General features: G+C 45.2%; 1 protein-coding gene across 2 annotated transcripts in view; it reads left to right on the plus strand.

The window, feature by feature from the left end:
- LOC308117307 (acyl-coenzyme A thioesterase 1-like) overlaps positions 1-23,097 on the plus strand; it is a 42,656-nt gene that overhangs the window by 8,213 nt on the left and 11,346 nt on the right. For both annotated transcript variants that reach the window (XM_080476081.1, XM_080476082.1), the window contains exons 6-8: positions 597-716; positions 3,884-3,966; positions 6,674-6,761. In XM_080476081.1, coding sequence (XP_080332207.1) covers positions 597-716; positions 3,884-3,966; positions 6,674-6,761 — 291 coding nt within the window. The remainder of the gene's footprint in view (positions 1-596; positions 717-3,883; positions 3,967-6,673; positions 6,762-23,097) is intronic.

The following is a 23,097-nucleotide window of genomic DNA, read 5'->3' on the forward strand; positions in this document are numbered from 1 at the left end:
TGGCTGGTTAAACGATAACAGAGTTTTGAACAAGCGGGCCCTGGTCCTGTTGGACAGGTCTGGGAAGTTAATGGACTTGGTGCACAAGCAACAGTGTGTGACCTCAACATGCGACCATAATAGGGCTGCAACAACTGACAAGTTTGATCCTTAATGAGGGTGCAGGTCTTACTGTTATATTGGATGGTTTCATACAATTTTCTTATAATTGATTGATCAATAAATTGTGAAAAATCCTCTTTTAACTCCACTGCTATAAAAAGAATGCCACAGCAGTTCATTGACCTTACCCGTGAAGATAAAGACAGACTGAAATGTGTTTAACCTTTGTAATTCAGTTTATGATTAACACACAAAAGCAACAGCCTGATAAGGGCAGTGGAATCTGGACTGGTCTGTTTGAATATGTGAAGCATAGTGTTGAAAGTGACATAGTTACTATGTAGTAATAGTTACTTACGGACAAATGTTACTGAACACTAAGCAGGACGGTTCAGGGCCAAAAGTCTCTCTCAGATCAGCAGCTTGCTTCTTTGAATAACTCAAATGGGGCCTGACAAGAAGGACTTGACTAACTTCTTGTTTTCTGACTGCAGACTGCCTACAAATACCTGCAGGAACATCCTCAGATCCTCAGTAGCAGGATCGCCATGTTGGGACTTTCCTTTGGCACCAGTGTGGCCCTCAGAATGGCTGTTTTCTCCGAGGTTATCAAGGTAACTGCAGAGGAAATCTACTGTCCTCATCTGAGCCCTCTTCACAGAAAACAAAATGTTTTCTGTCATTATTGGCACACAACATATACTGTATGTCAGTCACTATCTTCATTTAAAGCATGGGCAGATCTACTGGGGTGGCTTAAGCCTGGCACACACAACAGGATTTTTAAAATCTTCACAGATTAAGAGACCACACACTTGATGATCACAAAAGACATATCGCACCAGGTCTTTCTCTTCTGATGAGGTCACTTTAGGATTAAACCTGGCTTTTCCGTTCTGCAAAGCAGATTCACTTCTTTCTGGGATAAATCACCCCGGTACTCTGATATTTAACTCCGGAGCAGAGAATGAAGGCGCCGTCTACTGGAAAAGGACCTGCCTATTTTTACAATATCCTGATTGGTGCACAGTGCAGCGAAGATGGAGTTTTTAGAGCAATCTTCATGACATCATAAAATAAATCCTGGTCACTGAGCTTTGAAGGATGTGTTTGTTCTTGTTCTTGATTTATTCCAAGTCTGTTTGGCTCCACGAGGGTTGATCTGTAATAATGAGATTAATAATAATGCTCACGTCTGATATAACCGCAGAAACATGAGTTTATGGAGCGCACATCCACTCTGCCGTCATAGTGATGAATTAATATGGTATAATCTCATGACGTCAGGCATTAACGAGTCGGGAACTTTCTGTCTGTGGCTGCAGCAGCAGTGTTGCTTTCAGCCTGGTTGACTTTCATACCGGTACTCATGATGTCACACCCCCTGCTGCTCGGGTCCTCTTTAGCAAAACACTACAAGATTTCTCCTCGCAAATAATGATCATGTTCATTATCTACGATCTCTCTTTCCAATAACTCCGAGTGGATCAGACCCGACAAAATCACTCTTAACACTCCCCACACCACAGGAAAATCAGACACACGTTGTTTTGCAGACATGTGACAACCGGGCCTGTGCTCCCGATGATCGGGGGGAGATTGGGAATGAAATGGGCCCGATGATCCTGTAGTGTGTGCCTGCCGTGAGGGTGGCATATGCCATGCAAAAAGACAGCCTTGCCACCCCTGCTGCCAACCCAGTTGTCAGCAACAAATCAAAAGAAAAGTCATGGCCAATTTGACATTGATGAGCACTACTCTCCAAGGTCAACCTGCAGTGAATGCAGCACGAGACAAATCCAGATCTGCCAGACACTGGTTTGTTTGAAACATGTGATTCAATTTGGTATATACAGCATATGTCTGCCATATGTTGCCCCCCATCACAAATTCGTGCCCCGCTCTCGCCACCCCATGAATATTATATTCGATCCACCCCTGACTGGAACTACAAAATTCCTCACATTAGTATTTACAATCTACTTAGAAACATTTAGAAGCTTCAGCATAACATCTGAGATTTAAAAGCGCCCTACATTCATGATGTAGTGAGCATGATGGGGTCTTGAGTTTAACCCTCTAGTTAAAATAATGAGGTGGTCCCTGATTTTCTTTCCCTCTTAATTCCTTGTCTTAGAATTTGTGACTTTTTTTAAGTAGGTTTGAGTGTTCCTGACCACAACATTGCAAGTTGCAAAAACACTGTGGATGATTCAGTAAATCTGAATCTGAAGGAGCCTTACTTACACAATGACTTAATATGCAGAGGGAGACCAACCAAAGTTGGTATTCTGATGTTGGTGGGACCGAGTTTTACTTCTGCTCCTCATCTCAGGAAACAGCTCGGGATTACAAGGTCAAAGGACAACTCCAACGCAGTATATTTATACCATAGTGTTTGTTTTGGATCCAGTGAAGAGAGTTCAGGTTGATGTTTTCCAATGGAAATAAAAGCTTGTGACCTTCGTTCTGTCATGGTGTTTTTTTTTAATCCTTTACAAATATTTTTCCTCCGAGTTACACCAACTCAGGGTGACGCAGCTTTAAAATAGGTAACACTGGCTGTGGTAACATGGCCCGTGAGCAGTCACGTTAAACATTATCTTCTGTTGGATCAAATTGACCTTGTTCGATTGAAATGATTGTCCAATGTAATTGTATCCAGCAAGGTTATATACTTGTGTTTATGATGAGAATGTATTCCTCATAAACGGCCCATTGAATTGCTTCCTGAGGGCAGGACACCATGCTGCCACAAGCGCCTCATCTCTTCTGTGTTTTGGTTTCTAGTGAACACAAGCTTGATCAGTGGGCAGTGTCGCCACATCTCACTGAGTTTCCAGCCCAAACATCCCAAATCACAATCTCTGCTGAAATGGATGTTCAATTCCTCAATTTTCACTTGCGTAATAAAGAACATGTCATGACCACAAAGTTTCACAGCTGCACTAAAAGCCCAAAGAAAATTGAAGCAAAGTTCACTTTCCATGAAGAGTGCAATCATGCAACCAAAGAACATCAGATTGTTCAGCCTTCCAGAGTAACCCTTGGATAAGGAATGACTGATGATTTCAGGTAAAGCAGATGCTTTCATTTCAATACAAAAGACATGGTGACATGAGTAAGGACACAGTCTGTCATGACCCTGGCTCAAGGTGGGGGAATGGGGAAGCCACATAAAAACCAGATGGCAGCTTGTTATTCATTTCTCTCGCTCTTCAACATAGATCACAGTGCTTCAACAAAAAAAACTCTCACCAAAATTGCCAATGTGTTTTATGGACTTTCTGAAATATTTTAGACCTAAAATTTGTGCCTTGGTTGGTTTGGATTATTCGGGGGAGTCCAAAGGTAGCAGTGGATTTTGGAAAGGCTTTCACTGTGGAAGTTGCTGTAATCTTCCTCATTGGAATTACTTCAGGAAAACAAGTGGCAGCACACTGTATGGCGTTTGTTGAAATTCAAAAGGTTTGATTTTTCATTCTTCACTTTGTTGCCACGTTATTACAACAATATTTGTTAATGTTTTCTCAGAATATACGCATCAGGGTACAGTGGTTAGCGCTCTCGCCTCACTGCAAGAAGGTCCTGGTTCAAATACCAGCCCGACCTTTTCGCTGTGGAGTTTGCATGTTCCCCCCCTGTCCCTGGGTGTCCTCCCACAGTTCAAAAACATGCAAGTTTTTGTGTAATTTTTGTGGTCGTTTGTTGTAAAACTCTAATGAAACAGCTTGTTGTGTCACCTGCTACTATGTGAATGTTAAAAGTGTGTTTCTCTCAGCTCAGATGTGTGGTGTGTGTCAGCGGGAGTCATGTGCAGGCGGTTGACAAAGATATGGAAGGAATCCTGGCCTCCCTTAACGTGTAAGTAAATGTGTCGATGCTCAGATTTTCAAAACTGTAATAATGAGATCATGAAGAGAGCTAACAACGCGTGTATTTATTTATTCTATTGTTATTATTTTCACCAAGTCTGAGCCAGTCGTCAACTTTGGCCTGTTGTCACTATTACTATTTCATAACAACAAATTGCCAATGGCCGATCCTTTCGGTGTGGAGTTTTTCTGTTCTCACCGTGTGACCGTGGGTTTCCTCTCATAGTCCAAAAACATGCATGTGAGGTTACTTGGTGACTCTGCCCCAAGGTGTGCATGAGACTGTGGGTCTGTCTCTGTATGTGTTTGCAGTAGGGATGTCCCGATCCGATCGGTAGATATCGGATCGGGGCCGATATTGGTGATTTGTGACTGATCGGGAATCTGCAAATCCAGCCGATCACCACACCGATCTAAAAAAAAAAAAAATAATTTTTCACGTCACCTGCCGTAAAGCAGCCCCATGTGCCACCTGCCGTAAAGCAGCCCCGTGTGCCACCTGCCGTAAAGCAGCCCCGTGTGCCACCTGCCGTAAACTGAAGTTAGCAACCTAAAGCCACTGAGAGGATCAACCAGCAGTCTGGAGGGAGTTTAAGGTGGATAACCAAACCAGTCCTGAGAGGTGGAGCACCAGAGCTTCAACACAGTCCCGAGAGGTGGAGCACCAGAGCTTCGTTTAACACAACTAATCTGATAAGACATCTAAAAAGTAAACGGTGGAGTACGCTCAGCAAAGACGATCATCTGTGGAAATAAGATGACGTAATGGCCCCCCTCCTCCCCCCACCACGGTCCGCTACGTCACCTAATAACCAGAACAATCAGGGACTAGAAGCTCGGTTGGAGCTGCAGAAGCTAGAAGCAGTGGGAGCGGGGCCATAGACCTATAAAACTAGAGTTATATATAGTGGTTTATGTGTTTATGTGCAGGAGTCTACTTCTATATTTCTATGTGGTCTGTCTTCTTCTGTGTTTTTATTGTGTTTGGTGAGTCACAGCGCCCCTAAAGGCCTGGCATGTGTACTACATGCCCTGAAGCCTCGTGTTGAGCCGTGTTCATAGTGAGGTGTGGACGGAAGGTTTTTGGGAGAAGGTCAGGGAGGACAAAGATCGTTTTATCGTCGTGTGGATGTTCCTCAGTTTACAACAACAACTAAAGAAAAAGCTGCACCGAGGCAGCAAACTCTCCACTTTAGAATAAAGGATTTTAAAATAAAGGATTTTAAAATAAAGGATTTTAAAATAGAGGATTTTAAAATAAAGGATTTTAAAATAAAGGATCAGTCCCCACAGGGCAGCGATATGGTGAAACAAGAACCCAGAAGGTTCCTCTAGTTTAAAGGGAGACTGGAATATTCTGAATAAGTTTTTGAGAGTACTATGTTCGGAATACTTTAGTCAAACAGGTTTTACCACTTTGAAGTGAAATTAAGTGATAGTAATTCACATTGAAATGTAAATGTTTAGTGACAATTCAGGTCGAAATTTAATACACAAAGAAGTTACATTGGAGCTTCAGAGCTTTTATGTTTAAGATTTATTCATTTTTATTATTGTATTTGCACTTTTTTAGGACTTATTTTCAACCCAACCAGTCAAAGACACTCTGATTGGTTTTACTGAATACTGTTTATCTTGTAGTTTTTTATACTTTCTATGTTAGTCAAACTGACTCTCTGGGTTTCTTTTTTTTTTTTTTTTATTTGCCACAAAATGCAGGTGAAGTAGTTTAAGTTAAGATAAATAAGAGAAACAAGACTGCAGAGAGTAACTGGGTTTTGTTGTTCTGACTGAATAAAGTTTAAATAAGTTCTTAAGTCATTCTGAGAAGAATTTTGATTCAATAAGTGAGTTTTACAATAATTTCTAGGTAAACAAAGCTTCTGCCAATAGTACTTCTAGCTTCAGACATCTTAGTTGATCCAAAAATACACTATTGAGTATCTTTGAAATAGTAATGTGAGTATCGGATCGGGAAAGTATCGGTATCGGCCGATACTCAATTCTGAAAAATGGGATCGGTATCGGGGGAAAAAAGAGTGACCCTAGTTTGCTGTGTGAGAGACATCCAGGTGGAACCTGCTGAGATTGGCTCCAGCAGTCCTGAACACGTTTGAGCAGTATAGAAGACGATGTATGGATGAACAATGAATAACTGGGCTCCAGCAGTCCTGAACACGTTTGAGCAGTATAGAAGACGATGTATGGATGAACAATGAATAACTGGGCTCCAGCAGTCCTGAACACGTTTGAGCAGTATAGAAGACGATGTATGGATGAACAATGAATAACTTGAACATGACGTGTTTTATGAAACCTCAATTTATCATGAATTGTTTATTTGAAAAGTGTTATGCGCTTCATCTGGTGTCTAAATTGAATAAACGTCTCCATAACGCAGCTCCTTAACTTACTGAATTATGATTGACATTGTCCATAAAGGCAGCCTCAATCCATGATGCTCCCTCCACTGTACAGTTGGGTTTGTATGACGTGGCTGTCCATTCTTACCCAACAACTCAACTTTAACAGGCAATTAAAGATTAAAGAAGTTGTAAAGGGTTTATATACTTTTTCTTCTCTCTTCATAAGCTTTCTTAATGGCGTATCAAATTAGATATATCTTTTGATGGACATTATTATGGACAGAAGAAGTTTTACTGGTGTATGATTATTGTGTTGTTTTCTCCATTCAGGAGTAACACTCGTGTTACCGAGGACAACCAGATCATCTGGCGAGGTCTCATGCTGCCCATCCCCACTGACCCTCTAAAGAAGGTGGATGTGAGTATTTCCAGTGTCACTACCTCTCACTTTTCATTTTTATGCAAACAAACCAAGTCATCTGAAAACCAGAGAAGTGGTGCATGTTGAAAGCAGGAATCAAAGTTTCCCCCATCTTCCTTCAAAAGATTGTATGTCATGAAAAGTTTAGCCAAGCAAATGATTTTCATGCAATAAGAAGTCCCAGGAACCTTGAATTACTCGGCTCCTGCTCTGACTAGCATTCGGGGACTGATGAACACTCAGTGTTCACCGAGTTGACAGCGTTTACCGGAGTACTCAAGTCTGGTTGCTTTTTCATCGCTTGTGACCCCAACGTAATTCAAATCAGCCTGCAGTTCCGTATTTTTCACATTTTGGACTGAACATAGAATGTTTATGTTTCTTTTCACCAAGTCAGAAACCATATTGTTAGGAAAACACAGTACTTCGGTATCTGTACTCAACATTCTGTCTAAATCTTTAACTGCAGTGGAAGTTGAACCTGTTTTTCTTTTGAGCTCACGCCGCCTCCGCCTGCAGCAGCATGGCAGAGGCAGACGGAGGCTGCAGTGGCTCTGCCCAAACTTTAGAACGGGTGATTTTAACCACGTCCGCCTTAAATTGACCCTGAAAAACTTCGATCCATAAGAAAGATTGAGTATTATGTCCCGTATGATAGGACAGGACCCTAACCCAGTGAAAAACGCCTACAAATCCCTCTCTCTTCCTCCTTTGGGATCTGCTGATCATAACGACGTGCACCTCCTGCCAGACTCTTTTAAAGAGGGAGAAGACAGAGAACATTGAAATGTGGTCAGAGAACTCTGTGCAGTGGTTTTATTGTTCAGACTGGGACCTTTTCACCCAGTCCTGTGGAGATGATCTGGACGTTCTGGTGTGACTTTCTGTAAAGGGCATGATCACACCATGGAACTGTGTTCAAATGGGCCCTAATAACAAACCATGGGTCACAAAAAGTTTTAAATCGTGTCTAAATAAAAAGAAACAGTTTTCAAAAAGGGGCTGTCTCCGACCTTCAGTCAGCCACCAAAGACCTGAACTATGAGGTTCTGAAGGCAAAGCAGCCACAGAAACCTGGAAAGTAAAATGGCCTCAAACAGTCTCGGCAGGCCTTCATAATCCCCAGAGCATCAGCCAGACCTTCTCAAATGATTTTAATTCAATTCAATTCAATTCAATTTTATTTGTAAAGCGCTAAATCACATCAACAAACATCTCAAAGCGCTCTTACAATGATAGAGTACAACAGGACCCAACTAAACCCTTCCAAAGCAAGCAGGTGTAACAAGCAACAGTGGCCAGGAAAAACTCCCTCGCATGGAGAGAAGTTCAAGAACTCCCTCTTCAGGAAGAAACCGTGGGGCGGACCCTAGACTCTGGAAGGACGGCCATCCGCCTTGACCGGTTGGGGGGAGAAGTACATGGGATAGGACAGGGAGAGAGAGGAAAAGAAGAGGGAGAGAGAGAGTGGCAGACAGGCCAGATAAGTACAAATACTAAGAAAAGTCTATGATGAGCGTTGGTCTGATGATGAGCCAATCTCAGTCTGGAGTTTAAGGGCCGTGCCGTTGCGGTGGGGTCCCGGTGCTGTGGGGGGGTCCCGGTGCTGTGGTGGGGTCGGGTAGTAGGACCGTCGTAACTCCACTCTGTGAGTCTTGGGTCTGATCCCCTGGATCCTGCTCTCCTCCTGTCAGGGATAAAAAAAGACGGCGGCAGTGTCTGGTGTCTACAGTAATGTTGTTACACAGAGAGAAAGAAAGAAAGACAAGAAACAGAACCTCCAAATGTAGAGTTCCTCCCTTTAACGGGAGAGAAAAAACCCCCTCAGCAGTCTAGGCCTATAGCAGCTCAACTTAGTGCTCCTATTTTATTCCTATTTTATTCCTAAGGATAAGCTTTATCAAATAGGAATGTTTTTAGTCTACTCTTAAATAAACTAATGGTGTCGGCCTTTCGGACCGAGGCTGGTAGTTGATTCCAGAGTAAAGGAGCCATATGGCTGAAACTCCTGCCTCCTCTTTTACTTTTATGGACTTTAGGGATTACCAACAGTCCTGCATCCTCAGAGCGAAGGGCTCGTGGAGGGTGATAAACTTCTAGAAGTTTCTCGATATAGGACGGAGCCTTCTGATGAAGAGTTTTATATGTGATCAGAAGGATCTTGAATTCTATTCTAGATTTAATTGGAAGCCAGTGTAAGGATGCTAAGACTGGGGAGATGTGCTCTCTTCTTCCAGTTCTGGTTAGTAAACCTGCAGCAGCGTTCTGCTCTAGCTGGAAGATCCTAACAGAGGAGTTTGGACATCCTGACATTAGGGAGTTACAATCATCTCATCTTGAAGTCACAAAGGCAGGAATAATTTTTTCTGCATCTTTGAAGGACAAGAAGTTTCTCATTTTTGCAATATTCCTTAGATGGAAGAAGGCTGTCCTGGAGACATGTTTAACATGGGAAATAAAGGACAGATCCTGATCAAAAATAACACCCAGGTTCCTAATATCACTGTTAGAGGTTAAGGTAATATTATCTAACCTAATCAGACTGTCTGAAAAGTTATCCCTGAGCTTTTTAGGACCTAGGATTAGAACCTCAGTCTTGGATGTGTTGAGCATTAAGAAGTTGATAGACATCCAGGACTTAACGTCCCTGAGGCAGGACTCTAGTTTAACAAGTTGGTCGGCCTGATTGGCTTTAATTGATAAATATAGCTGAGTATCATCTGCATAACAATGAAAGTTAATGCTGTGTTTCCTAATAATATTTCCGAGTGGTAACATATAGAGATTAAACAATATCGGTCCGAGGACGGAGCCTTGTGGTACTCCACACCGGACCCCTTCATGTATTGAAGATTTGTTATTTACATGAACAAATTGAAAGCGGTCAGATAAATATGATTTAAACCAGTTTAAGGCTAAGTTTTTAATGCCGACGGCATCTTCTAATCTCCTTAAAAGTATATTATGATCGACAGTATCAAATGCGGCACTAAGGTCCAGAAGAACTAAAACCGATAGAAGACCTCTATCTGAGGCCGTTAGAAGGTCATTAGTAACTTTTAGCAGAGCAGTCTCTGTACTGTGGTTCATTCTGAAGCCGGACTGAAGGTCCTCTAACAGATTATTCTCCTGCAGATAATCCTGGAGTTGTTTAGCCACTACTTTCTCCAGAACCTTTGACAGGAAAGGAAGGTTGGAGATGGGCCTGTAGTTTGAGAGAAGGCTTGTGTCTAAGTTTGGCTTCTTAATGAGAGGTTTAATAACTGCTAGTTTAAAGGATTGGGGCACATAGCCTATTGGTAGAGACTGGTTAATAATTGCCAGTATAGAATTATTGATTAGTGGCAGTGCCTCTTTCAGAATTCTAGTAGGAATTGGGTCCAACAGGCTAGTAGTTGGTTTAGCAGAAGAAATAAGGGAATTTAGTTCGACTAGTTGTATTTGCTGAAAGCATTCCAGATGACTGTTAGGTTTAACCAGTTCCTCTGTTATGGGGCTAACGGACGGTAGGGTTTGATGGATGTTATCCCTAAGCCTTGTCATTTTATTTTGAAAGAACTTCATGAAGTCCTCACTACATATATTGTTAGGAATGGTGGGCTCAACGCTATTTTGGTTCTTGGTCAGTTTGGCTACAGTACTGAAAAGAAAGCGAGGGTTGTTTTTGTTTTCCTCTATTAAGGATGAGTAGTAATTAGTTCTACTTCTACTCAGAGCTTTCTTATAAGTTTTGAAGCTATCCTTCCAGGCTATATAATCTAGGTCTGTTTTTGTTGAACGCCAAGTTCTTTCTAATCTACGGGAGCGTTGTTTAAGCTCGCGGGTTGATGAGTTAAACCATGGGGAGGACTTTTCCTGTTTTTTCATTTTCATTTTTTGAGGAGCTATGTCGTCTAGCGTTGTTTTTAGCATATCTGTCAGACTGTTTGTTAGGTATTCAATGTCTGAGCTAGCAACAGTATACGGGTCAGGAAGATTCACTACTGATTCTATAGCAGAGGGAATTCTTTCCTTGAATTTAGTTACTATGTTATCAGAGAGAGACCTGGTTAACACGGCTTTAGCCGGAGGTTTATAACTATTTAGAACAAAGTCAAAGGTTATTAAGAAGTGATCTGACAGGAAATCATAGTGAGGAGAGATGGTCAGATGCTCTATATTCAAACCATAAGTTAGAATAAGGTCTAGGGTGTGGAGATGTTTATGGGTAGGCCCGTCTACTACCTGAGAGAAACCTAGAGAGTCAAGTGTAGATTTAAAGCTGGCACTGAAACTATCATTTTCTACGTCAACATGAACATTGAAGTCTCCTACCATGATAACCTTATCTTTAGTCAGGGCTACATCTGACAACAATTCAGAGAATTCAGTTAGAAAAGTTGAATAAGGTCCAGGAGGACGAGAAATGATTACAGATTCTACAGAATTTACTATTTTATTTGACGGGTGTCGCATGGTCATGCTCAGACTCTCAAAAGAACTAAAGTTGGGTTTTGGGTTCATGTTAATTAGTAACTGAGAGTTCTAGATGGCTGCCACGCCCCCTCCTCGACCACTTTCACGAGCTATTTGAGTGTTAGTATGACTTGGAGGGGAGGCTTCATTTAGACTAACATACTCATCTTTACGTAGCCAGGTTTCTGTTAATCCAAAGAGATCAATGTTGTGTTCGGTTATCAGATCATTGACTAGAAGAGCTTTGGATGATAAAGATCTCATGTTTAGGAAACCACATTTAATTTTTTTGTCTTGATTTTGTCTAGTTTCACACTTGATACGGATTAAGTTTTTGTAGTCATTAGAAGTTATTTTCCTAGGTTTAGATAGTTTTATACTTGTGGTGGTCCGAGGGATAGACACAGTCTCTATGGGATGTTTAACTAAGTTAGCTATGGTTGGTGACTGCCCAGAGGGAAACTCAGAGAGGCGTGTAGGACTGCGACTCTGTTGCCTGGTCCCCACTCTGCTACGTCAGGATGGAGGAGCTAAGCTTTTAACTATGTTTCTAGATAAGAGGTACGCTCCATCCAACGTGGGATGGATGCCGTCCCTCCTGATGAGACCAGGCTTGCCCCAGAAGGACTTCCAATTATTAATGAAGCCTACCGAGTTACTGGGACACCACCCTGACAGCCAGCGGTTAAAAGATGACGTGCGGCTAAACATCTGGTCACTGATGAGGTTTGGGAGGGGGCCAGAGAAAACTACTTCGTCTGAAATGGTCCGCGCGTATGTGCACACTGACTCTACGTTAGCTTTGAGGACCTCAGACTTCTTCAGGCGAACGTCGTTTCCACCGCAGTGGATTATAATCCCTTTAAATCTCCGTTTATTCTTGGTCATTAGCTTTAGCTGGGACTCAATGTCGCCTGCTCTGGCCCCAGGCAGGCAGCTAACTGTGGCCGCTGGTTGTCCTGGGTTAACGTGTCTCACTATTGAGGAGCCAATAACCAGCGTGTCCTTCTCAACCAGCGTGCTGCTGAGTGGGGCAAACATATTGGAGACACTGACGGAGGCCTGCGGGGTGTAGCGGGGGTGTCCGGTAGACTTCTTGCTGCTACGTTTACCCCTGGCAGTCACCCAACCGCCCTGTTCCCCCGGCTGCTCGGGGGCCACTGAGGGGGGGTTAAAGTTAGCAGCTACCTGCGCTGCTAAGCTAGAACGCTCCGCTCCAGCTAAACCTGGCGGCTGTTTACTAGCTACAGGGCTAGCCCTAAGCTCGACAGAGAGGAGACGTTCCTCAAGCTGACTCAGCCTCGTCTCAAGTGCTACAATAAAGCTACACTTTTCACAGGTCCCTGTGTCAGTAACTGAGGTCGAGGTGTAACTAAACATCTGACATTTGGAGCAGGAAAAAATAGGAGGAGAGGAGGGGGAAGCCATGGCTAAACAGGTGCTGATAGGAGCTAAAACAGCTAAAACAAAGCAAAAACAGAGAAACTGGAAGGCAATCACCTTTTCGGTTTAGGAATCCGGTTCTTTCCGTGCGGTTCTTTTCGTCCAGTAGTTGGGTTAAGCAGCTCACCTGCTCACCTGCTCACCTGCTCTGAGCTCACCTGCTCACCTGCTCTGAGCTAATTCCGAAAAAGATTTCGCAAGTGCTCTTAGTGGTTTTTATGGCCATTTTAATTTCTCTGATTTTAGTGGGGAAATTTTGGACTTGAAAAGGGACTGAAGGACACTGAGCTCTTGAACGTTGAATTTTGCAACGTCATAAAGGCCTTTCGCACATTAAACATAAACAAAATCAGGGTCCTGATATCAGTGGCCGCCTTATTAAATCATGTGCGAATGAACTCAATCCTGGATCATATATATGTATATGGTCATTTTTACCAAGTTGGACACACAGCATGTAACCTTGTCTCTGGAAGGACGCTGTCCTGGTCCCTGTCCCGAAATCCAGACGTCCTAAAACTTTGAGTGACTTCAGGCCTGTTGCCTCACCTCAGTAGTAATGAAGGTCTTTAAATGACTTCGGGCCTGTTGCCTCACCTCAGTAGTAACGAAGGTCTTTAAATGACTTCGGGCCTGTTGCCTCACCTCAGTAGTAACGAAGGTCTTTAAATGACTTCGGGCCTGTTGCCTCACCTCAGTAGTAACGAAGGTCTTTAAATGACTTCGGGCCTGTTGCCTCACCTCAGTAGTAACGAAGGTCTTTAAATGACTTCGGGCCTGTTGCCTCACCTCAGTAGTAATGAAGGTCTTAAAATGAATTTGGGCCTATTGCTTCACCTCAGGAGTAATGAAGGTCTTTAAATGACTTCAGGCCTGTTGCCTCACCTCAGTAGTAATGAAGGTCTTTAAATGACTTCGGGCCTCACCTCAGTAGTAATGAAGGTCTTTAAATGACTTCGGGCCTGTTGCCTCACCTCAGTAGTAATGAAGGTCTTTAAATGACTTCGGGCCTCACCTCAGTAGTAATGAAGGTCTTTAAATGACTTCGGGCCTGTTGCCTCACCTCAGTAGTAATGAAGGTCTTTAAATGACTTCGGGCATGTCGCCTCACCTCAGTAGTAATGAAGGTCTTAAAATGAATTTGGGCCTGTTGCTTCACCTCAGGAGTAATGAAGGTCTTTAAATGACTTCGGGCCTGTTGCCTCACCTCAGTAGTAACGAAGGTCTTTAAATGACTTCGGGCATGTCGCCTCACCTCAGTAGTAATGAAGGTCTTTAAATGACTTCGGGCCTGTTGCTTCACCTCAGTAGTAATGAAGGTCTTTAAATGACTTCGGGCCTGTTGCCTCACCTCAGTAGTAATGAAGGTCTTTAAATGACTTCGGGCCTCACCTCAGTAGTAATGAAGGTCTTTAAATGACTTCGGGCCTGTTGCCTCACCTCAGTAGTAATGAAGGTCTTTAAATGACTTCAGGCCTGTTGCCTCACCTCAGTAGTAATGAAGGTCTTTAAATGACTTCGGGCGTGTTTCCTCACCTCGGTGGTAACGAAGGTCTTTAAATGACCTCGGGCCTGTCGCCTCACCTCAGTAGTAATGAAGGTCTTTAAATGACTTCGGGCGTGTTTCCTCACCTCGGTGGTAACGAAGGTCTTTAAATGACTTTGGGCGTGTTGCCTCACCTCGGTGGTAACGAAGGTCTTTAAATGACTTCGGGCCTGTTGCCTCACCTCAGTAGTAATGAAGGTCTTTAAATGACTTCGGGCGTGTTGCCTCACCTCAGTAGTAATGAAGGTCTTTAAATGACTTCGGGCGGTTTGCCTCACCTCAGTAGTAATGAAGGTCTTTAAATGACTTCGGGCCTGTCGCCTCACCTCAGTAGTAATGAAGGTCTTTAAATGACTTCGGGCCTGTCGCCTCACCTCAGTAGTAATGAAGGTCTTTAAATGACTTCGGGCCTGTCGCCTCACCTCAGTAGTAATGAAGGTCTATAAATGACTTTGGGCCTGTCGCTTCACCTCAGTAGTAATGAAGGTCTTTAAATGACTTCGGGCGTGTTGCCTCACCTCGGTGGTAACGAAGGTCTTTAAATGACTTCGGGCCTGATGCCTCACCTCGGTGGTAATGAAGGTCTTTAAATGACTTCGGGCCTGTTGCCTCACCTCAGTAGTAACGAAGGTCTTTAAATGACTTCGGGCCTGTTGCCTCACCTCAGTAGTAACGAAGGTCTTTAAATGACTTTGGGCCTGTTGCCTCACCTCAGTAGTAATGAAGGTCTTTAAATGACTTCGGGCCTGTTGCCTCACCTCAGTAGTAATGAAGGTCTTTAAATAACTTGTGAGGAATGTGATACTGAGGGGAAATGAACACCAGCTGGATCAATGCAGTTTGCATTCAGGTCAAACAGAGGAGTGGAGGACGCCACTCTGACTCTACTAAACATGATTTTTAAAGACGTAGAGAATAAAGGGACGTCTGCTAGACTTTGATTGATTGACGTCTCCTCTGCTTTTAATACAATCCAGCCCCACAGTTTAACCAAAAGACTTTTAGAGCAGTTTAAATCTGCAATAACTTGGTGGGCTGGATTTGAGACTTTTTAACTGAAAGATCACAAATGGGGTTCTGTCTGACCCAGAGTTTTCCTCCACAGGTTCTCCACCCCTTTTATTTATCCTTTACACAAACGTATAGGAGCAGACATGACAACAGAACTATCATCAATGACGCAGATGACTGTTATTGTCAGCCTCCTCAACGAGGGTCAAAGCAGTCACGGCCCGGTCATTAGTGAGTTTGCACAGTGGCGTGAAGAGTCCTACTTTCAATTGAAGATATAAAAAACAAAAGATTATGTTTGATCTTTTTCCTTGTCTCATTGGTCAGTCTCAGTCTTTTTGCAGCCTCCCTGTTCACTAACCAGGTCCGGAGGATGGCCTCAGCAATCCTTAACAGACTCCCATCCTTTACCAGGCCAATTCCACCTCCTGGACTCTGGACGGAGGTTCCTCGTCCCATGGCACAGAACCAAGCGTTTTAAGAACAGCTTTGTTCCTGTTGCCCTCACTGAACTGAACAAGACCCATAGACATTGCACTTTATCGAATTTATTCTATTTATCCATTTTTAGCTCTATTTATTATCTGGTTTATGTCAGTGACTGTTTTCTTTATCTCTGTAAAGTTTTACTGTTTTTTATTGGGGTTTCTCTTCATCTATTTTTGATCTCAAGTTTATTATTAATTGGTGAATAGCGGAATATTGAGCACTTGTGTTGCCTGTCTTGTTTCATTTGACCAAATATCTGTTTGGTTTATCGTGTGTCTTTGTCTGTTCTGACCAGTGGCAACTGGTGATACATGTCTTAGGTGGGGCTCTTCACTATTATCACACCAAGTGAAAATAAAAGTGCCCAAGTCTCAGACATGGAATAATGCAGATTAGTTTAATATCATTACAGTCACTCTGGTGTTAATCAGTAATTGGTCTGATCGCTACTAAGCCCCGCCTCCTCAGGGCGGCTTTCCTTGTCGCCCAAGGCTGCTCACACACACACACACACACACACACACACACACACACACACACACACACACACACACACACACACACACACACACACACACACACACACACAAAGATTATTGGTAGATACAGTTCAGGGCCCAGTGTTCGTTTGTTGGCATAAACAAATTTCTACAGTATTACAGTTTATTCATATATTTTGTATTAAAAAAAAACAAACACATTCCTCTTGCTTCCACCAGGGGGGGGCGGCGCCCCGGTGCCCTCTATTGACGTTATGACGTGGCACTGCCAAGTGATCACAAAATCTATAAAACAAGTCAACCTATGGGTACCAAAAAAGTAACCTTGCCCTGTGGTTTCAGGGTCTCCAGTGAGTGGAGGACCAAAGCAGATAGCACTGTGAGGTGCTGGAAAATAACCCTTTACTCTCTCCTGAAAAGGAGTGAAAGAGCTGTGAGAGCACATTGTGGTGCGGCTGAGCACCGATGGAGGTGTGTCATAGCACACCGGGACCCTGTGGTCCTCAAAGTGAAAAGCTGGAGGGACTGGGTGTCGGTTCAGTGGGATGCAGTCAGTTCCCACAACACTGGGCAGATGTCTTGTGCCACGCCCCCCTGGCTGTGTGTCAAGACCCCCCCTCGCCATGGCTGCGGGGGAGCTTGATACTGTCTGTCCACCTGACTGGACCACTTCAGGACTGTATAGACCTGGAGGAGGCGGTCCACCTGACTGGACCACTTCAGGACTGTATAGACCTGGAGGAGGCGGTCCACCTGACTGGACAGCTTCAGGACTGTATAGACCTGGAGGAGGCTGTCCACCTGACTGGACCACTTCAGGACTGTATAGACCTGGAGGAGGCTGTCCACCTGACTGGACCACTTCAGGACTGTATAGACCTGAGGAGGCTGTCCACCTGACTGGACAGCTCCAAGAATGCGCATGTCTGGGGTCATTTGTCCATCTGACTGGACATTTCCCAGACTGCTGGGATGTGCTGCGTCTCTGCTGAGAGCTACTCCTGGGTTTCCGCAGCTTGCAGCTTGGCCATGCGCTGGTAGAGCAGTGCAATGAGGCCTAACACATCCGGAATGGTGAGCTCTACCTGACCAACCGGGTTCCTCACAGAGCTTAACAGCTGCCTGATCTTTGCTTCACAGGTCTCTGAGCTGTAGCTGTTGAGGTTTCTTCTCTCCTCTGTGGAGAGGCATAGGAGACCAGCGACCACAGTCTGCAGGGCTGGGTCATGTGGCTCCCGAGGAGTCTCTGCTCCGAGGACACAGTGTCTCTGACTACTCATGGTAGGAGTCTCTGCTCCGAGGACGCAGTGTCTCTGACTACTCATGGTAGGAGTCTCTGCTCCGAGGACGCAGTGTCTCTGACGACTCATGGTAGGAGTCTCTGCTCCGAGGACGCAGTGTCTCTGACTACTCATGGTAGGAGTCTCTGCTCCGAAGACGCAGTGTCTCTGACTACTCATGGTAGGAGTCTCTGCTCCGAGGACGCAGTGTCTCTGACTACTCATGGTAGGAGTCTCTGCTCCGAGCAGGCAGTGTCTCTGACTACTCATGGTAGGAGTCTCTGCTCCGAGGACACAGTGTCTCTGACTACTCATGGTAGGAGTCTCTGCTCCGAGGACGCAGTGTCTCTGACTACTCATGGTAGGAGTCTCTGCTCCGAGGACGCAGTGTCTCTGACTACTCATGGTAGGAGTCTCTGCTCCGAGGACGCAGTGTCTCTGACTACTCATGGTAGGAGTCTCTGCTCCGAGGACGCAGTGTCTCTGACTACTCATGGTAGGAGTCTCTGCTCCGAGGACGCAGTTTGACCTGGAGCTGCAGGTTTGAGGTGGAGCTGCAGGTTTGACCTGGAGCTGCAGGTTGGACCTGGAGCTGCAGGTTTGAGGTAGAGCTTACAGGTTTGACCTGGAGCTGCAGGTTGGACCTGGAGCTGCAGGTTTGAGGTAGAGCTTACAGGTTTGAGATTGAGCATCAGGTTTGAGGTGGAGCTGCAGGTTTGACCTGGAGATGTAGGTTTGAGGTGGAGCTGCATGTTTGAGGTGGAGCTACAGGTTTGAGCAGGAGCTCCAGGTTGTAGTTAGAGCTACACGTTTGAGGTGGAGCTGCAGGTTTGAGGTGGAGCTGCAAGTTTGACCTGGAGCTGCAGGTTTGAGGTGGAGCTGCAGGTTTGAGCAGGAGCTACAGGTTGTAGTTAGAGCTACACGTTTGAGGTGGAGCTGCAGGTTTGAGGTGGAGCTACAGGTTTGAGCAGGAGCTACAGGTTGTAGTTAGAGCTACACGTTTGAGGTGGAGCTGCAGGTTGGACCTGGAGCTGCAGGTTTGAGGTAGAGCTTACAGGTTTGAGGTGGAGCATCAGGTTTGAGGTGGAGCTGCAGGTTTGAGGTGGAGCTGCAGGTTTGACCTGGAGATGTAGGTTTGAGGTGGAGCTGCAGGTTTGAGGTAGAGCTGCAAGTTTGACCTGGAGCTGCAGGTTTGAGGTGGAGCTGATGGTTTGAGGTGGAGCTACAGGTTTGAGGTAGAGCTTACAGGTTTGAGGTGGAGCTGCAGGTTTGACCTGGAGCTGCAGGTTTGAGGTGGAGCTGCAGGTTTGAGGTGGAGCTTCAGGTTTTAGGTGGAGCTGCATGTTTGACCTGGAGATGTAGGTTTGAGGTGGATCTACAGGTTTGACCTTGAACTGAAGGTTTGAGGTGGAGCTGCAGGTTTTAGGTGGAGCTGCAAGTTTGACCTGGAGCTGCAGGTTTGAGGTGGAGCTGATGGTTTGAGGTGGAGCTACAGGTTTGAGGTAGAGCTTACAGGTGTGAGGTAGAGCCTACAGGTTTGAGGTGGAGCTGCAGGTTTGACCTGGAGCTGCAGGTTTGAGGTGGAGCTGCAGGTTTTATTTGGAGCTTACAGGTTTGAGGTGGAGCTACAGGTTTCAGTTGGAGATGCAGGTTTGAGGTGGAGCTACAGGTTTGACCTCGAGCTGCAGGTTTGAGGTGGAGCTGCAGGTTTGACCTGGAACTGCAGGTTTGAGGTGGAGCTACAGGTCTTAGGTGGAGCTGCAAGTTTGACCTGGAGCTGCTGGTTTGAGGTGGAGCTGCAGGTTTGAGGTGGAGCTTACAGGTTTGAGGTAGAGCTTACAGGTTTGAGGTGGAGCTGCAGGTTTGAGGTGGAGCTGCAGGTTTTATGTGGAGCTTCAGGTTTAGGTGGAGCTGCAAGTTTGACATGGAGCTGCAGGTTTGAGGTGGAGCTGCAGGTTTTATGTGGAGCTTCAGGTTTAGATGGAGCTGCAAGTTTGACATGGAGCTGCAGGTTTGAGGTGGAGCTACAGGTTTCAGTTGGAGATGCAGGTTTTATGTGGAGCTTCAGGTTTAGGTGGAGCTGCAAGTTTGACATGGAGCTGCAGGTTTGAGGTGGAGCTACAGGTTTGAGGTAGAGCTTACAGGTTTGAGGTGGAGCTACAGGTTTGACCTTGAGCTGCAGGTTTGAGGTGGAGCTGCAGGCTTTAGGTGGAGCTGCAAGTTTGACCTGGAGCTGCAGGTATGAGGTGGAGCTACAGGTTTGATGTAGAGCTTACAGGTTTGAGGTGGAGCTACAGGTTTGAGGTGGAGCTACAGGTTTCAGTTGGAGCTACAGGTTTGATGTAGATCTTACAGGTTTGATGTAGAGCTTACAGGTTTGAGGTGGAGCTACAGGTTTGAGGTGGAGCTACAGGTTTCAGTTGGAGCTACAGGTTTGATGTAGATCTTACAGGTTTGAGGTGGAGCTACAGGTTTCAGTTGGAGCTACAGGTTTGATGTAGATCTTACAGGTTTGAGGTGGAGCTACAGGTTTGAGGTGGAGCTACAGGTTTCAGTTGGAGCTACAGGTTTGATGTAGATCTTACAGGTTTGATGTAGAGCTTACAGGTTTGATGTAGAGCTTACAGGTTTGAGGTGGAGCTACAGGTTTGAGGTGGAGCTACAGGTTTCAGTTGGAGCTACAGGTTTGATGTAGATCTTACAGGTTTGATGTAGAGCTTACAGGTTTGAGGTGGAGCTACAGGTTTGAGGTGGAGCTACAGGTTTCAGTTGGAGCTACAGGTTTGATGTAGATCTTACAGGTTTGAGGTGGAGCTACAGGTTTCAGTTGGAGCTACAGGTTTGATGTAGATCTTACAGGTTTGAGGTGGAGCTACAGGTTTGAGGTGGAGCTGCAGGTGGAGGTGTGTGCTCCCTCCCTCCACCACAGCTTGCAGCTGACTGAGAGCAATGTTCTGAAGCAGTGTCAACATATATTAACGTCCGGCTTCACCGTTCCTTCGCTCTCCAGTTCATCCTAGAATTCACTGCACATGTTGTCGTGTCTCCAAGGTTCTATTCACCTTGTCAGACGCTGCAGGATGTCCAGTCTTCACGTGTCTTTTTAAAGTCTTTGGTCTGGAAGGTAACAGAAGTGAGTCCACAGATCGTCTCTTCTCTTCCTTCCTACTTGACAAGCCGCAGCAGAAGTTGGTCTTGTGTTGGTCGTACCCGCTGGACGCTCACCTTGCAGAGGGCAGCGGATGGCGGGCGGAGGAGGGCTCCATCAGAAGCATCCTGAAGATCAGAGCTTTAAGTGGGTTAGAAGTGGTGGTCCTCCCCTCAGTGACCTGCCGTCAGTCTCTCAGACAAGTATGGACCAAAACATCTCCAGTGGCGTGTCCAGACATTCTGGACTGGAGGTGCGCAGTGAGCACCATGTGCAGCGTGTGGATACACCGGCTGCCTTATTATACTAGAGTGAGATTAAAAAAAACATGAGTACATGTTGTAATTATTAACATATTTATTTAATTTTTTAAGAATTTTTTTAATTCCCTCACAAAATCAAAGGAAAGAAAGAGAGAGATGAGTGGATGTGACTACAAACCATTCTGAATAAGTTCACATATACTTTTATTGTCCCTTTGGGATTTCTTTTTCAATCGGCCTGTATGTGTAATTGTCAAAATAAAATTGCAGTGAGTCCATTTGAAAATTGACCCAGAGGAACCTGGGGCTATGTAGAACAAGAATGTGGTGCAGTTTGCTGAATTCTTTTTTTAATCTGCCTCCACAGTCATGTTTTCAATGAGGTGTGATTTTAGTGTGTGATTGTGGGAAATGTTGATGTTGTCCATGATCATGCCACAGACAGGACAGTGCACACTATTTGTTTTTAAATGAAAATTAGATGCACCTGCTAAATTTAAAAAGAAAAAATAAATTCGTACATATACAGTATAGGCTGCAGTGGTCGAAAAGCATAGGTTGCGTTGTAACAACAGCCCACATTAATATCTAGAAAATCCTGCCCCTGAGCGTTAAATTGTGTTTTATAAGCCTTATTCCCAAATAATAAGGAAATGGAGCGGCATCTAGCTGCTGTTAGGCTCCAGATTCCAGTGAACACCTCCAAGCAGTTTCTACCCCCCAGAAGAGAAACGCCAGGAACAATGAAAAGGCCATAGAACAGCGAGGAGGAAGACCCCAGGAAGTCCCCAACCCCCCAGGTTGGCGACCAATGGAAATGGTCGAACCCGACTCTGACACCACAGGGGTCCGAAATTCAAACTTGGTGAAACTCCGTTCCAACCAACCCTCCCTGCTTCTCAATCCGACCACCGAGAGGGACACACGTCCCTGCCACCTCGGGACGGAAGAGAGAGAACAAAAGTGGAACCAAACCTAACATCAGCCCGCTGGACGAGCAGGACTCAGTTTGGACTACGTCTTCTCTTTTCCGTTTTCCTTTCTTTGGGATTCTGGAGACTCGAGCCTGCGTCTCCCCACCTTTCAGCTGCCTCGCTCTCCACTCCAATTTGGGACGCTGAATTCAGACCCGGTAACAACTAGTTACCGCTGCCTCACAGAACTGCACAGCACCACGGACGGTGCTGTCCAGCACAGCAACCGGACGGTGCTGTCCAGCACAGCAACCGGACGGTGCTGTCCAGCACAGCAACCGGAGGGTAAGAGCTTTGTCTGGGCAGTGACTGTTAGATTAGCATGAAGCTAACATGCAATGTGTTTCAATGTGCCGCTGAGAAGGCCACAGCAGCCCAGATGTTTGTGTACTCGTGTTCAGGCGCACCAACCAAGTCCGAGGCTCGGGTTTTCCACCTCAGAACCAGAGGTCCAAGTGAGCTCCAGGCCCACTGGGATCTCTGTGTGGAGAACCGGGTTGCTGAACCGAACCTCGCCAGAACTCTGTCTTTCTCTTCTCTTCCCCCTCTCTCTCTCCCCCTTTCACGAACTCGGTCATGCGCATGTCCCCCCCCGCTCACGTTATCTGATCAGGTAAGCTCACACAGTATCGCTGTCATATAACTCGCTGGGAAACGCAGAGTCCTTCAGCACAACAGGACCCCAGTATAACATGAAGGGAGCTTTCCAACCATCAAGCTCATTCAAACCTCTTGGCTTGCGGTTGAATTCACATGGGGTGTGGGAGTGTAACACCAGCGGTTTGCTTGATATACTGTCATAAGGTAAACTGCCCTTTCACCACATATTCAACAGTTTTCTCATCAACTCAAGACAACAGAGGTGCATATAATCTATTGGGAATGAGGACTGAGTTTCTGTTTCACGTGGTGTTCCTCATCAATCACATCACAATAACTTGAGTCTCTCCTCAGCCTGACATTAGTTTGAGGATATGTCATTTTGTTGTTCATCCACGCACCATCTTGATCACACTTGTCGCACCCTGAATAACCGTTATGTGACAATATTCTTAACTAAGGCTCTGGCAGGAGCATCACACACAAAAGAGGAAACCTGTACACTCAATCGCTTACCATTATAAACTGTCAGGAGGATGTGTGGAGGATTCAGGCGCCGACAGGACGAGGAAGTTAAGTTTAGAAAAAAGAGTTTATTCAGGTGATCTCTCCAGCGGACGGGCA

This window comes from Lipophrys pholis, assembly GCF_963383615.2.
Source record: "Lipophrys pholis genome assembly, chromosome: 11".
Taxonomy (NCBI): Eukaryota; Metazoa; Chordata; class Actinopteri; order Blenniiformes; family Blenniidae; genus Lipophrys; species Lipophrys pholis.